The sequence below is a fragment of the Salvelinus fontinalis genome, chromosome 18 (assembly GCF_029448725.1).
Source record: "Salvelinus fontinalis isolate EN_2023a chromosome 18, ASM2944872v1, whole genome shotgun sequence".
NCBI lineage: Eukaryota > Metazoa > Chordata > Actinopteri > Salmoniformes > Salmonidae > Salvelinus > Salvelinus fontinalis.
The window spans coordinates 57,949,853-57,965,505 of record NC_074682.1 but is presented as its reverse complement, the minus strand read 5'-3'; the positions used below and the strand labels follow the sequence as shown (position 1 = coordinate 57,965,505).

At 41.3% G+C, this 15,653-nt stretch overlaps 1 protein-coding gene across 1 annotated transcript in view; it reads right to left on the bottom strand.

Annotated features, from left to right (window-relative positions):
* The window catches only part of slc6a1b (solute carrier family 6 member 1b), a 33,306-nt gene extending 18,273 nt beyond the window's left edge, over positions 1 to 15,033 (bottom strand). Inside the window, exons 1-10 of the mRNA XM_055869914.1 lie at positions 14,627 to 15,033; positions 11,088 to 11,505; positions 10,622 to 10,753; positions 10,286 to 10,386; positions 9,747 to 9,856; positions 9,412 to 9,544; positions 6,846 to 6,980; positions 5,699 to 5,802; positions 5,035 to 5,159; positions 394 to 506 (exon numbers count right to left, since the gene is read on the bottom strand). Coding sequence (XP_055725889.1) covers positions 394 to 506; positions 5,035 to 5,159; positions 5,699 to 5,802; positions 6,846 to 6,980; positions 9,412 to 9,544; positions 9,747 to 9,856; positions 10,286 to 10,386; positions 10,622 to 10,753; positions 11,088 to 11,313 — 1,179 coding nt within the window. The 5' untranslated portion in view covers positions 11,314 to 11,505; positions 14,627 to 15,033. The remainder of the gene's footprint in view (positions 1 to 393; positions 507 to 5,034; positions 5,160 to 5,698; positions 5,803 to 6,845; positions 6,981 to 9,411; positions 9,545 to 9,746; positions 9,857 to 10,285; positions 10,387 to 10,621; positions 10,754 to 11,087; positions 11,506 to 14,626) is intronic.
* Positions 15,034 to 15,653: the final 620 nt, after the last annotated feature.

Below are 15,653 nucleotides of genomic sequence, written 5' to 3'. Positions count from 1 at the left end.
ACACAACAACACAACACAGGACAACAACACAACACAGGACAACAACACAACACAGGACAACAAAACACAACACAAGACAACACAACACAACACAGGACAACACAACACAACACAACAACACAAAACAGGACAACACAACACAGGACAACAACACAACACAGGACAACAACACAACACAGGACAACACAACACAGGACAACAACACAACACAGGACAACACAACACAACACAACAACACAACACAGGACAACACAACACAACACAGGACAACACAACACAGGACAACACAACACAACACAGGACAACACAACACAGGACAACACAACACAGGACAACACAACAACAAAACACAACAATACAAACACAAACTCCAAATGGCTGTTGTTTCCTCACCTGACTGTCGATTCCCAGCATCAGCAGCATGGAGAAGAAGAGGATCGCCCAGAGAGGAGAGATAGGCAGCTGAGTTACTGCCTCGGGGTAGGCCAAGAACGCCAAGCCAGGACCTGCAACACAACACAGACAGGCAGTTAGAGACAGGATTATGCCTCCCGGTCCTGTTAAAATACCCATATAGGACAGTGTTTAAAACTTAGTTGATGGCCCAGAGGTATAGGCAATTTATTTATATATTTTTTCACCTTTCTTTAACTAGGCAAGTCAGTTAAGAACAAATTCTTATTTTCAATGACGGCCTAGGAAAAGTGGATTAAGTGCCTTGTTCAAGGGCAGAATGACAGATTTGTACCTTGTCTGCTCAGAGATTTGAACTTGCAACCTTTCCGTTACTAGCCCAACACTCTAACCCACTAGGCTACGCTGCCATGATATGCTGAGTTTACACAGGCAGCACAATTCTGATCTTTTTTTTTTGTTGTCACTAATTGATCTTTTGACCAATCAGATCAGTTCTTTGGCCAATTAATTTGGCAAAAGATCAGATTTGGGCTGCCTGTGTAAACACAGCCATAGTAAATCATAGGTAGCCTATATGGAAGCACACCGTATGCGGTTCCATAGGTATGGTGGAAAGAATATGCTACCGTCCCGCTATGATTTTCTCAGATTTTTTTGCTCAGTAGGCTAATGCTGGGCATGATATATTATATATTTAGTTTAATATTAGCTCAGTAGGCTAATGCTGGGCATTATATATTATATATTTAGTTTAATATTAGCTTAGTAGGCTAATGCTGGGCATGATATATTATATATTTTGTTTTATATTAGCTCAGTAGGCTAATGCTGGGCATGATATATTATATATTTTGTTTTATATTAGCTCAGTAAGCTAATGCTGGGCATTATCAATTATATATTTAGTTTAATATTAGCTCAGTAGGCTAATGCTGGGCATGATATATTATATATTTAGTTTTATATTAGCTCAGTAGGCTAATGCTGGGCATGATATATTATATATTTTGTTTTAGATTAGCTCAGTAGGCTAATGCTGGGCATTATATATTATATATTTAGTTTAATATTAGCTTAGTAGGCTAATGCTGGGCATGATATATTATATATTTTGTTTTATATTAGCTCAGTAGGCTAATGCTGGGCATGATATATTATATATTTTGTTTTATATTAGCTCAGTAGGCTAATGCTGGGCATTATATATTATATATTTAGTTTAATATTAGCTTAGTAGGCTAATGCTGGGCATGATATATTATATATTTTGTTTTATATTAGCTCAGTAGGCTAATGCTGGGCATGATATATTATATATTTTGTTTTATATTAGCTCAGTAAGCTAATGCTGGGCATTATATATTATATATTTAGTTTAATATTAGCTCAGTAGGCTAATGCTGGGCATGATATATTATATATTTTGTTTTATATTAGCTCAGTAGGCTAATGCTGGGCATGATATATTATATATTTTGTTTTATATTAGCTCAGTAGGCTAATGCTGGGCATGATATATTATATATTTTGTTTTATATTAGCTCAGTAGGCTAATGCTGGGCATGATATATTATATATTTTGTTTTATATTAGCTCAGTAGGCTAATGCTGGGCATGATATATTATATATTTAGTTTAATATTAGCTCAGTAGGCTAATGCTGGGCATGATATATTATATATTTTGTTTTATATAAGCTCAGTAGGCTAATGCTGGGCATGATATATTATATATTTTGTTTTATATAAGCTCAGTAGGTTAATGCTGGGCATGATATATTATATATTTTGTTTTATATTAGCTCAGTAGGCTAATGCTGTGCATGATATATTATATATTTTGTTTTATATAAGCTCAGTAGGCTAATGCTGGGCATGATATATTATATATTTTGTTTTATATAAGCTCAGTAGGTTAATGCTGGGCATGATATATTATATATTTTGTTTTATATACGCTCAGTAGGCTAATGCTGGGCATGATATATTATATATTTTGTTTTATATAAGCTCAGTAGGTTAATGCTGGGCATGATATATTATATATTTTGTTTTATATTAGCTCAGTAGGCTAATGCTGGGCATGATATATTATATATTTTGTTTTATATAAGCTCAGTGGGCTAATGCTGGGCATGATATATTATATATTTTGTTTTATATAAGCTCAGTAGGCTAATATAACACTACACCACTTCTAAAATCTGAACAACTGGGAGGTGCTCACATTTCCCGATTAACAAATCTTTTACCTCCGTCCGCCCTCAACCACAGGATATGGGTGCTCACATTACACGCTGATTCCCTAGTTGATCCTGCCCGTGCCGACATACAGACAGGTGTTGTTGTACGTACTAAGTGTTCACATTATTGTGTGCAGAAACATCCCAAAAAAAGAGACAGAGGTGTAGAATGGATGGGCAGATGTGACCAATATGGACTTTATATTCTATGTGAGTAATCGGACGTAATACAAAAAAAACGTTTAATATTGAAAAGGTTGCTGGGACTTTCTCTCCACGGCTCCACCAGTCAGTCTTCCATTACCTCGGTCCACATGGTGTGTGTTGGGTTACCACAGCCATGAAATCATAATCATGGCTAAACCCTTCCTATTTCTAAAATATATATTCTTAAAGTCTGATTTTAAATCTAACCCTAACCAACCCCCCGGAGTCGATGTCCAACCACAAGCTCACGAGACTCGTCTGAAGTCGGTACAGCCGATCTTCCAACGTCTGTCTGTAGCGTCTGAACGGGTTGGGCTACACACTACTGTGGAAAGGTGAGACTCCCACTGTGGCTCCCACTGAAAGGTGAGACTCCTAGGAGAACATGTATATGTCTAGGACGCCCACAAGCTTCACAAGACGAGTCTGAAGGAAGCCAGGTATCAGTTTAAAAAAGGAATGTAAGTATGGAGATAGTCAAGTGCCTAAAATAAGGGGTTAAAAAAAGTATATATATAATGATAATAAATATGTATGTATATATACAGTATGTACAGTACCAGTCAAAAGTTTGGACACACCTACTCGTTCCAGGGATTTTCTTTATTTTTACTATATTCTACATTATAGAATAATAGTGAAGACATCAAAACTATGAAATAACACATACGGAATCATGTAGTAACCAAAAAAAGTGTTAAACAAATCTAAATATATTTTAGATTCTTCTAAATAGTCACCCTTTGGCTTGATGACAGCTTTGCACACTCTTAGCATTCTCTCAACCAGCTTCATGAGGTAGTCACCTGGAATGCATTTCAATGAACAGGTGTTCCTTGTTAAAAGTTAATTAGAGTTAACTTCACCTCAGATTGCAGCCCAAATAAATGCTTCACAGAGTTCATGTAACAGACACATCTCAACATCAACTGTTCAGAGGAGATTGCGTGAAACAGGCCTTCAGGGCCTAATTGTTGTAAAGAAACCACTACTAAAGGACACAAATAAGAAGAAGATACTTGCTTGGGCCAAGAAACACGAGCAATGGACATTACACAGGTGGAAATCTATCCTTTGGTCTGATGAGTCCAAATTTGAGATTTTTTGTTCCAACCGCCGTGTCTTTGTGAGACGCAGAGTAGGTAAACTGATGATCTCTGCATGTGTGGTTCCCACCGTGAAGCATGGAGGAGGTGGTGTGATGGTGCTTTGCTGCTGACACTGTTGGTGATTTATTTAGAATTCAAGGCACACCTAACCAGCATGAAGGCCTGCTTCACTTCCACAGCATTCTGCAGCGATATGCCATCCCATCTGGTTTGCACTTAGTGGGACTATCCTTTATTTTTCAATAGGACAATGACCCAAAACACATCTCCAGGCTGTATAAAGGCTATTTGATCGAGGAGAGTGATGGAGTACTGCATCAGATGACCTGGCCTACACAATCACCCGACCTCAACCCAGTTGAGATGGACCGCAGATTGAAGGAAAAGTAGACAACAAGTGCTCAGCATATCTGGGAACTCCTTCAAGACTATTAAAAAAGCATTCCTCATGAAGCTGGTTGAGAGAATGCCAAGAGTGCGCAAAGCTGTCATCGAGGCATAGTGTGGCAACTTTGAAGAATCTAAAATAGATTTTGATTTGTTTAACACTTTTTTTGGTTACTACATGATTCCATATGTGTTATTTCATAGTTTTGATGTCTTCACTATTATTCTACAATGTAGAAAATAGTACAAAAATAAACTTTTGACTGGTACTGTAGTTTCCTGATCTGTGTCATCTCTCTCAGATACAGGACAGACACTTCAGAACAAACTTCCTTTAGATAGTCCTAAAACATATCTGTTTATCCATGTAGTGAATCTGTCATTCACTGCATTTCTATTGGCTAATAGCATTAAGGCCAAATTCAATGTTTCATCGGGAAAAAATATATGTATATATATTTTGATACCTAAAGGGGTCCTAAAACTTCAAATCAAATAGCTAAATGATCCTTGGTATGACCATCTTCAAAAAAGTGTGTCGTTTTTCACCTTAGTCATTCAAATTAGTCTGGGATGGCAAAAATGTGGCGAATTCGTGGCGAAATCGTGTATGCACGGCATCAATGCTGTATTGATCCATTAACATCTATATCGATAGTGAACGGTAATTACCTGAGGCTGCTACTTCTATTATAGGTCTCTTAGTCACGTTGGCCATGAAGCCCACAATGGAGAAGATGACTAAGCCAGCGAACATGCTGGTGAACGAGTTGATGCAGCACACAATGACAGAATCTCTGCAGGGAGATGGAGAGAAAGACAAAAAGCATGGATTGGAATGGCTGTTGTCACACTGATATGGAAGGCCTTATCAAACCACAGCACATTTGCTTTGGGAGGGAGGGAGGGAGGGAGGGAGGGAGGGAGGGAGGGAGGGAGGGAGGGAGGGAGGGAGGGAGGGGAGGGAGAGAGGGAGGGAGGGGAGGGAGGGTTTTGCATTCTATAGCCGAGCCTTACTGCAATGTCAATGGATTGGCCCATTCATTTTTAGAGATGGGGTATTTGTTCGTTCATTGCCAGGATATAAAATGTAGAGAGACAGAGATGAAGTGGCAGCTGACAGATGTGTTCTCTCACTCACACACACACACACACACACACACACACACACACACACACACACACACACACACACACACACACACACACACACACACACACACACACACACACACAGCAGAATCCATTGACATAGGTCCACACATCATTGGCAGAGGCAGAATATAAGCCGCAGTAAAGAGCTGGATTGAGTGGTATTAGAGATATATAAACCTACCTGTAAACATTATTATTGAATGGGTTGTAGCTTCCCAGAGCAATCAGTGATCCCAGCCCCAGCCCATAGGAGAAGAAGATCTGAGTGGCAGCATCCAGCCACACCTGACGAGAACAGAGACAGAGAGTCAAGACGCACTGCAAGTCAAAACGCACTGCAAGTCAAAACGCAATGCAAGTCAAAACGCACTGCAAGTCAAGACGCACTGCAAGTCAAAACACACAGCAGGTCAGAAAAAAATTATATTCAAAACACACTGCAAGTCAAAACGCACTGCAAGTCAAAACGCACTGCAAGTCAAAACGCACTGCAAGTCAAAACGCACTGCAAGTCAAGACGCACTGCAAGTCAAGACGCACTGCAAGTCAAAACGCACTGCAAGTCAAAACGCACTGCAAGTCAAAACGCACTCCAAGTAAGACGCACTGCAAGTCAAAACGCACAGCAAGTCAAAACACACAGCAGGTCAGAACAAACTGCAACTGAAAGCATCACATGCAGCAATCAGCATACATTCTTCCTCTGTATCTGCTCACTGATAAAGGCTAGCTACCTCTGTATCTGTTCACTGATAAAGGCTAGCTACCTCTGTATCTGCTCACTGATAAAGGCTAGCTACCTCTGTATCTGTTCCCTGATAAAGTCTAGCTACCTCTGTATCTGTTCACTGATAAAGGCTAGCTACCTCTGTATCTGTTCACTGATAAAGGCTAGCTACCTCTGTATCTGCTAACTGATAAAGGCTAGCTACCTCTGTATCTGTTCACTGATAAAGGCTAGCTACCTCTGTATCTGTTAACTGATAAAGGCTAGCTACCTCTGTATCTGCTCACTGATAAAGGCTAGCTACCTCCGTATCTGTTCACTGATAAAGGCTAGCTACCTCTGTATCTGTTCCCTGATAAAGACTAGCTACCTCTGTATCTGTTCACTGATAAAGGCTAGCTACCTCTGTATCTGTTCACTGATAAAGGCTAGCTACCTCTGTATCTGTTCCCTGATAAAGACTAGCTACCTCTGTATCTGTTCACTGATAAAGGCTAGCTACCTCTGTATCTGTTCACTGATAAAGGCTAGCTACCTCTGTATCTGTTCACTGATAAAGGCTAGCTACCTCTGTATCTGCTAACTGATAAAGGCTAGCTACCTCTGATTCCTTGAGCTTTTCAAAGTTGGGCGTGATATAGAAGAGGATTCCATCGATGGCTCCGGGGAGAGTGATGCCACGGCAGAAGAGGATGAAGAGCATGACGTAGGGGTACGTGGCTGAGAAGTACACCACCTGAAACAGGGAGGGAGGGAGACTCTCGTTAGAATATAAAACAATGGAATTATGCAAACACTGACTTCAAGGGTGAATGCACTTCCTGTTGTGGCCTAGTTTTGAAGACTGCTCATTAATTTATTGCAGTGGGCTATTTTCAGGGTGACACAGTGCTTCTTGGTAGTCTTAAACAAATCTACTTCGAAACAAAATTATACACCTCACACACATGGTTATGGGCTTAAAATTAAGAAGACACCAGTACCCTTTTTTTTTAACTAGGCAAGTCAGTTCAGAACAAATTCTTATTTTATATGACGGCCTAGGAACAGTGGGTTAACTGCCTTGTTGAGGGGCAGAACGACAGATTTTTACCTTGTCAGCTCAGGGATTTGATCTTGCAACCTTTCAGTTACTAGTCCAACACTAACCACTAGGCTACTTGCCGCCCACCAAGTTCAATATAGAGTTAACTTTATATACTTTATATACCTCACAGAGGACTGAAATATGACAAAACCGTTTGACATAGAAACATCGGATTTTCAAAGCATTTGATTAATTATGAAAAATATGAATAACATTCTACCCATGAGGGCGATTTGGTCATTTGTCTGCAGACTACGAAAGGCCATGACTGAAGCCAAATGAGAGTTTGGTTTGGGGGGGGGGGGGGGGGTTGGTTTGATGTGGGTGTAATATGTTCTCATATCGTACCCTTGTAGTTACTGTTGTTTGTCCCTCCTGATTCAACGTAGCAACAACATAGCCACTCCCTCAAAATAGTCACTTCTTTTAAATAGTCCGTAGCTAGCAGGCACAATTAAGCAGCCAGGCCACAATCAGCTTATTAAAGTCATTGGCGAGTGGTGACTTGTGTACATTTTCTACAACTTTCTCACTATCTATTACAGAGAGTGTGAGTCTGTCTAGCAGTGTTTCATATGCTGGGCATGCTGGATTAACCCCCAAAATCCAATATGGCGGCCAAAACCCAATATGGAGGCCAAAATCCAATATGGAGGCCAAAACCCAATATGGAGGCCAAAACCCAATAAGGAGGCCAAAACCCAATATGGAGGCCAAAATCCAATATGGAGGCCAAAACCCAATAAGGAGGCCAAAACCCAATATGGAGGCCAAAATCCAATATGGAGGCCAAAATCCAATATGGAGGCCAAAACCCAATATGGAGGCCAAAATCCAATATGGAGGCCAAAACCCAATATGGAGGCCAAAACCCAATATTGCGGCCAAAACCCAATATGGAGGCCAAAACCCAATATGGAGGCCAAAATCCAATATGGAGGCCAAAATCCAATATGGAGGCCAAAACCCAATATGGAGGCCAAAATCCAATATGGAGGTCAAAACCCAATATGGAGGCCAAAACCCAATATGGAGGCCAAAATCCAATATGGAGGCCAAAATCCAATATGGAGGCCAAAACCCAATATGTAGGCCAAAATCCAATATGGCGGCCAAAATACAATATGGCGGCCAAAATCATATTACAAAAGAAGTTGCAGTTGGGAAACAAGTGTGGCTCTGATCGTCTCAATTCTTATTTTGCCCAGAAAAGTAGCAGACTCGAGTGGTTGACACTATCAAACACATCAGCAAGTGACCACTCCATATAAAGGGCTTCGGGCCAAGGGTTATTTCAACATAGCATTGGTGACGTGTTATGTAAAAGTCTGAAGCGCTGCGTACTGGCCAAGTCTATGTCACTGTCTTGATGTTCTGGCCGCTATGATTGGATAGAGCACAACCAGCTGATTACAGTAGAGGGCAACCAGCACAGCTGCTTCTCTCATGTCAGTGGACACTGGACACAAGTGGCATGATCCTACTCCGTACCCAACCCTCTAGTAAGTCGTGACGAACTCACTTACAAAACTCGGTTTTGGACAAGACTGACTTTATGACCAAAATTATCATTTTTTTACACTTCGAAGTCAATTCCGACACTAATATGAATGTTTCTGACTCATAACGAGGCCATGTAGGCTGTTTTAAAACAAGACAAGTTGCTTCTAAGGGGCAGTTGACCTTTAACAGATGCATTTAATTACTTAACACTCATTATTAGAGACAAGGCCCAGGCACAGATCAACTGTCATTTTTTTCCCAGTCAAAGGTTTCTCTATGGATTTTGATTCTTTAGCCATGCCTCCTACTTTTGCAAATAAGCCAGGGGAGGGGGGCATGCTGGATTAACCCCCAAAATCCAATATGGCGGCCAAAATCCAATATGGCGGCCAAAATCCAATATGGAGGCCAAAACCCAATATGGAGGCCAAAATCCAATATGGAAGCCAAAATCCAATATGGCGGCCAAAACCCAATATGGAGGCCAAAATCCAATATGGCGGCCAAAATCGAATGTCAAGATTCCCCCGGTGGGTTTAGCATCTTAATCCCAAAATCTATCAATTTGGTCAGTTACCTTCCCAGTCCAGGCGACACCTTTCCAGATACAGAAATAGACGAGGACCCAGGCGATGGCCAGCGTGATGGCGAGAGGCGCTCTGATTTCCCCGGGCTTCTCCAGACCGTCTGTTAACTGGTGCATGTTACGTCTATAGGACAACACAATCAATCAATCAATCTACCAGTCAATGAAATGTATTTTATAAATCCTCTTTCAACCCCATGACTTATTTATTATTTAGGAACAAATTTACAGATTAAAAGGTCAAGTTTTTAGTGACACTGCATGGTCCAACCACAGCCAAAAAAACAACAAAATAACACTTAATAATAAAAACTACTTGTTCTTACTCCCAGAATTCCTGAACAGCGCTGGTGAGGTTGGCAGCGTTCAGGGTGCTGTAGTTGGTGTAACAGCGCTCTGTGTTCCAAGAATTTCCACATGATTGCCATGGTAGCTCCTGCAATAACAAAGACAGGTTTTTTTTTTTCTCCCTCTCTCTCTCTCTCTCTCTCTCTCTCTCTCTCTCTCTCTCTCTCTCTCTCTCTCTCTCTCTCTCTCTCTCTCTCTCTCTCTCTCTCTCTCTCTCTCTCTCTCTCTCTCTCTCTCTCTCTCTCTCTCTCTCTCTCTCTCTCTCTCTCTTTTGTAAATGTTGCCAATCTCTTTCAAACGTCATGCACCTCATTTGTTGAAGGGCTAATAACAGCCAAATTCGATATCTTGGAATTAACTACGCATACAAGAAACAATATATCGTTATGATCAAACTGCCCCGACATTTGCAATGTCATGCCACTTAAAGATATCCATTTGGGAAATGTGTTTTCCTTTTTTTAAACCTTCAATGACTTCATTCATATTTTTTTTAGTACCTGACTATCATACTCACGGTAGTAAAGGAGGACCACAAATAGTATATGGCCCAGGCAATGATGACAATGTAATAAATATTTAGCCAGAAAGAAAGCACTGCGGCGGCCAGACCAACACCTAGAAAAGGGAGATTATGAATGAGGTATTTATATACTGTGCTTTAATACAAAATGAAATAATTTGAGAAAAATATAGATATAATAGCATCAGCTAAATATAAAGTTTGATCTGTTTAAACGATCGGGACAGGAGACATGCTGGTCAAACAGCAAGAAGAGTATTTGAGGACAGCTATTTGTCTTATGTAACGTGATGTATTTCCGGTTAACCTAAACACGGGGTTTTGATTTACCTTTAAACATGGGAGCCAGTTTCCACACACCAAGCCCTCCAATCGATGTGTACTGACCGAGGGACGTTTCGAGCAGAAACAGGGGCATACCAGCAAATATGAGCGTCAAAAAGTAGGGAATCAAGAAGGCCCCTGAACAGAATATAAAAGGTAAGTAAACAAAAAAATATAATCGTGAATAAAAGTGAACCATTGCATTGATGTACCATTAACATTTCAAATCATCCAAAGAGATACAGTGATAAACCCACTATTTTGTTTCACACTACAGCGACTCAAATGAATGATCTCGTAGCGTTGCCTATAAATGTGCGCGTAATTACGCACAATCTGGAGAGAAAAGGAGCTCTTGAGCCATTGAGATTATTTAAATGAGCGCCCCAGAACAAATTTGCCGATTGAAAGGTCAAATTTAGCCTCATTTTGTTTTTTGAAAAACACGGAAAAGTTCCGACATCTTGATTACCTCCTCCATTCTTCCCACATAGATAAGGGAATCTCCAGACATTTCCGAGTCCAATTGCGTACCCGACGCAAGACAGGAGAAAGTCAAATTTTCCAGTCCAGTTCTCTCTTTCGGGAAGTTCCTTTTTCTGGACTTTGACCACCAAAGTTTTGGGTTTGTCGTTAGGCTCGGCATTCACCTCCGTTAGAACGTGTCCATCAGAGCCTTTAGTACCATTCGTTGCCATGTCTCTGTCTCTCTGTTTAGATTTTGATTTCCTGACAAGGCTGGAAGGCGGAAGGAAGATTTTAACCCCACCGGTCCACGTAGACAGCAGCTTCGCGGTTCGTTACCCAGCCAAGGGACGGTTAGATGGGCAGGAAATGGGCAGATGGGCAGGAGAAGAAGCGGGAACACCGATCCAGTTGGGAGAGCGCACCTGGAAAAAAAGCGCAAGAGAATAATGTTACCAAATAGGTCATTCAAATAATGATTGGACCCTAAATGTTTACTAAATATTGATTTACCATGGGGAAGAACCAAAATTGATGCATCAATAGCGCTGAAAATGAGTTTTCAGGGAGTCGCATTGTTGGCGCTGGGGACAAGAGATGTTTTATGGCAATGGACATGTGATGTTTATTTTTTATTTAACCTTTATTTAACTAGGCAAGTCAGTTTAAGAACAAATTCTTATTTACAATGACCGCCTACCCCAGCCAAACCTGGACGACGCTGGGCCAATTGTGCGCTGCCCTATGGGACTCCCAATCACGGCTAGATGTGATACAGCCTGGATTTGAACCACTGAGATGCAGGTGCCTTAGACCGCTGCGCCACTCGGGAGCCCAAGTGCTGATTTACAGCGTTGATACTCTAAAAGTCTTCGCACATTAAGCAGGTCCTTCAACACTGTTTAAGAGCAGGTGGCGATCATCACCGTCAATTAATCAGCATTTGGAGGGTTAATTGCTGTGCAACGCAACCATTAATAAAAATAAATAAAAAAGGGAAATTACATTCATTAACACGCTATGGCTTATGCACACAAATAAATATAAATTTAAATAAAAACGAGGATAAATGGGATGTATAAATATTACCACACATTATTACAAATGAGTGTTAATTATTCAATCAATGAAATGTATTGTGTAAAAGCATTTTTACATCAGCAGATGTCACAAAGTGCTTTACGGAAACCCAGCCTAAAACCCCAATGAGCAAGCAACGCAGAAGCAGAAGCAGAAGCAACGCAGAAGCAGAAGCAGAAGCATATTTCCTATGGTCCCGTGTGGCTCAGTTGGTAGAGCATGGCGCTTGCAACGCCAGGGTTGTGGGTTCAATTCCCACGGGGGGCCAGTACAAAAAAAAAGTATGAATGTATGTACTTGTAAGTCGCTCTGGATAAGAGCGTCTGCTAAATGACTTAAATGTAAATATTCAACGTTAAATATATAGGCCTAGTTGTTCTTTAATTATTTATAATACACGTCAGAAGACAGTTGATTGATCTTTTTTTGTTGTTGCGTAATTTGGGATACATTGGGCTTGGTAACGTCATGCTTTTGGTATTTTTCTGCATTTATTTTTAGAATAGTACCGTGCCTCTATTGCTGTAGTACAAAGGGGGGGGGGGGGGGGATCTCCCGTTTTTCCCCTCAGCTATTTGAAATTTATGAGATGAGACGGCATGGAGAAAGAGAAGTCAAACAAAAGGACCCTGTAAGCACCAAGCTTTAGGCATCATCTCTCTCTTACGTTTCATTTGCTTATGACACACCAGGAATTATGGAACTTCAAAAACGCGTCAAGTGTAGAATGATGTGTAGCGTTTTGTGGCTAAGCGAGATTTGGTTGGGGGGTGGGTGGTGGGGTGGGCTATGGAAGGAAATGTTTTAGTTATAAAGCTAAGCTCCTGCAATTCTACACATTTTATAATGCCTTATGCCGTGCTAATTATATCTGAGTGAGAATGACTAACACAATCAATGGGGGCCCCCTAGAGATCAGGGCCCCTTGACCATTCGGGGTTTTGGCCAAGTTTAGACAGCTGGCTAATCTAAAAATGTGTTAGCTGACATGGCTACTTGAGTGACTGTCAGCAGGCAGGTTTCAATTGACCAATTGGTTTATTCGACAAAAGCGATATTGCAACAACAACAAAAAAATTGCTAGATGTGTAATGAAAACGGCAGAGATGTGAGATATTTTCTAAAAGGGTGGCAGGGTAGCCTAGTGGTCAGAGCGTTAGACCGAAAGGTTGCAAGATCGAATCCCCGAGTTGACAAGGTAAAAATCTGTCGTTCTGCCCCTGAACAAGGCAGCTAACCCACTGTTCCTAGGCCGTCATTGTAAAATAAGAATTTGTTCTGAACTGCCTAGTTAAATGAAGGTAAAATAAGAATTTGTTCTGAACTGACTTGCCTAGTTAAATGAAGGTAAAAAAATGTAAAAGGGTGATAACATTTTAAACCGTTCAACAGGGGTTGATATTTTTTTTGTCTAACTTTCTTTATTGCGATATATTATGATTCCCGAATAATTTTTCAACTATAAAAAAAATGATATTTGTTTGCAGAACAAGGATTGTCCTCAGTGTCAACAATGCCTGTATTGCTTTTCTGGCTTTTCAGATGTCAAACAGAGCAAATTTCACCTATGGCGATACGTCGGGACATGAGAATTATTAGAATATGGCAAATATTAGTCAATTATTGTATTCTATACAAGCTGGCTTTTGCAGGCCACTTGAGACATGAAACAAATAGGTGGGAGGGCATGCAGGCTGTCACCAATTTATTAATGCACAATTTGCCTAAATGGGTCATGGAAACAATACAAACCACTTCCTTTTTATCCGACATTGGAGGGGGTTTTTTTGCGGAAAAGTTTCATCTAAATCTATGACGTCATTACGTCTAGCCGTTTTAATCGACACAAGGATAATTCAATGGAAACGTACCGTATCAGATCTATTTTCTATGCAAACTTTCTAAATGTCGGCAACAAATCAGTGGAAAAGTTAATGGAAAAATGGGATACTGATTGAAATAACAAGATTAAAAAACCTGCTGAACAACCAAATTCCGAAAATGCCCCCCGGTGTATTATACTATTCTTACTCTCAATAGTACGTTTCTGGAGAAGGATGGGGGGGTTCGGGGCCCCCCCTAGTGGTCGGGGACCCTAAGCAACCGCTTGTGTCGCTTATGCCTGGAACCTGCCCTGATGAAGGGACTAATCACTGGCTTTCTGGTGGAATTCATTGTTTTGGTAAAATATCACAGTTATGCCTGGAACCTGCCCTGATGAAATGACTCATCACTGTTTTTCTATTGTTTTGGTAAAATACCACAGTTGCGATATATCCAATCGAATAGACTAAGACTAGGCTACTCCGTGTGCAAGATCTGAATACCCCCCCCCCCCCCCCCCCCCCCCAACACACCGAGACGCAACTCCGTATCCCCAAACGGGTCCACACGGTTCTGTTCAATGTACTGATCATTGCGCTGAAGTTTTCCCCCCACACTGTTATAAGTAAAATCAGTACTTACAATCAAACTGCTATGCCAGACAGAATTTGGGGCGATGGTATAGTTATCCGTACGTTCAGCTAAAAGTTGTATCCTTACAGATTCTCCCGGAGCAGACCGAAGAAAAGATTTTCCATTTTATGATAAGAGAAGCAAAACCCAAACTAGGATCCGGAGGGGAAAGGTGAGTGGTGCTGTCCGTTAGCTCTGTGGTGCTGAAGGAGAGATCCGAGCAGAAGCAGAGCGGAGAAACAACGCAGCGAAAAGGGACGCAGCTTCACCTCGAAGCACCGTCTAACTTTGGCCAGGGATGTTCCACGGAGCACAAATCCCCCCCGCGCTCATCTACATAGCGTCAATGTCATCTGAAAGTCGACCCTCCCCGTGTCCAACATTTCCACCACTGAGATCGCTGCGGGTTTGAGGCAGGGGCATCCTCTTATCTCACGGTTTTATATGCTTAGTGCTTTTTCATCAACTTGAGGGGTGATGGGGGGGGGGGGGGGTTCTACATGAATTGATTGTGCCAGAGACACAGTTTGATACGCAATATGATATAACCTCCAACATTTAGTTAGCTATGCGTGACTGTTGAAATCTCTGAAAATTGTCACATCCTTGAATTCACTAGGAAAAAAAGCTTATTTTCTCCTATTAATCCACTTCACTAGGAAGAAAAGCTTATTTTCTCCTATTAATCCACTTCATTTGAAGCGTGCTTGGAACGTGTTTCTCACACTTACTATTCGTTTTATGGTATTAAAATGAATGCTTCCTTTGTAAACCGATGGGGACTGAGGTTAAGGACTAGCCATGGCAGACTTACTATGCCCTATTTGAACCAAATGGTTGTATCAATATTCATATTCTCCTTTTTAGCGCTTTACCCCCACCTCCCCCCTTTGACCCCGCCTCTCCCCTTTACCCCCACCCCCCCCGTTTGACCCCAGCACCCCCCTTTGATACTGGCTCCCTCCTTTGACCCCGCCTCTCCCCTTTACCCCCACCTCTCCCGTTTGACCCCACCTCCCCCCTTTGACCCTGGCTC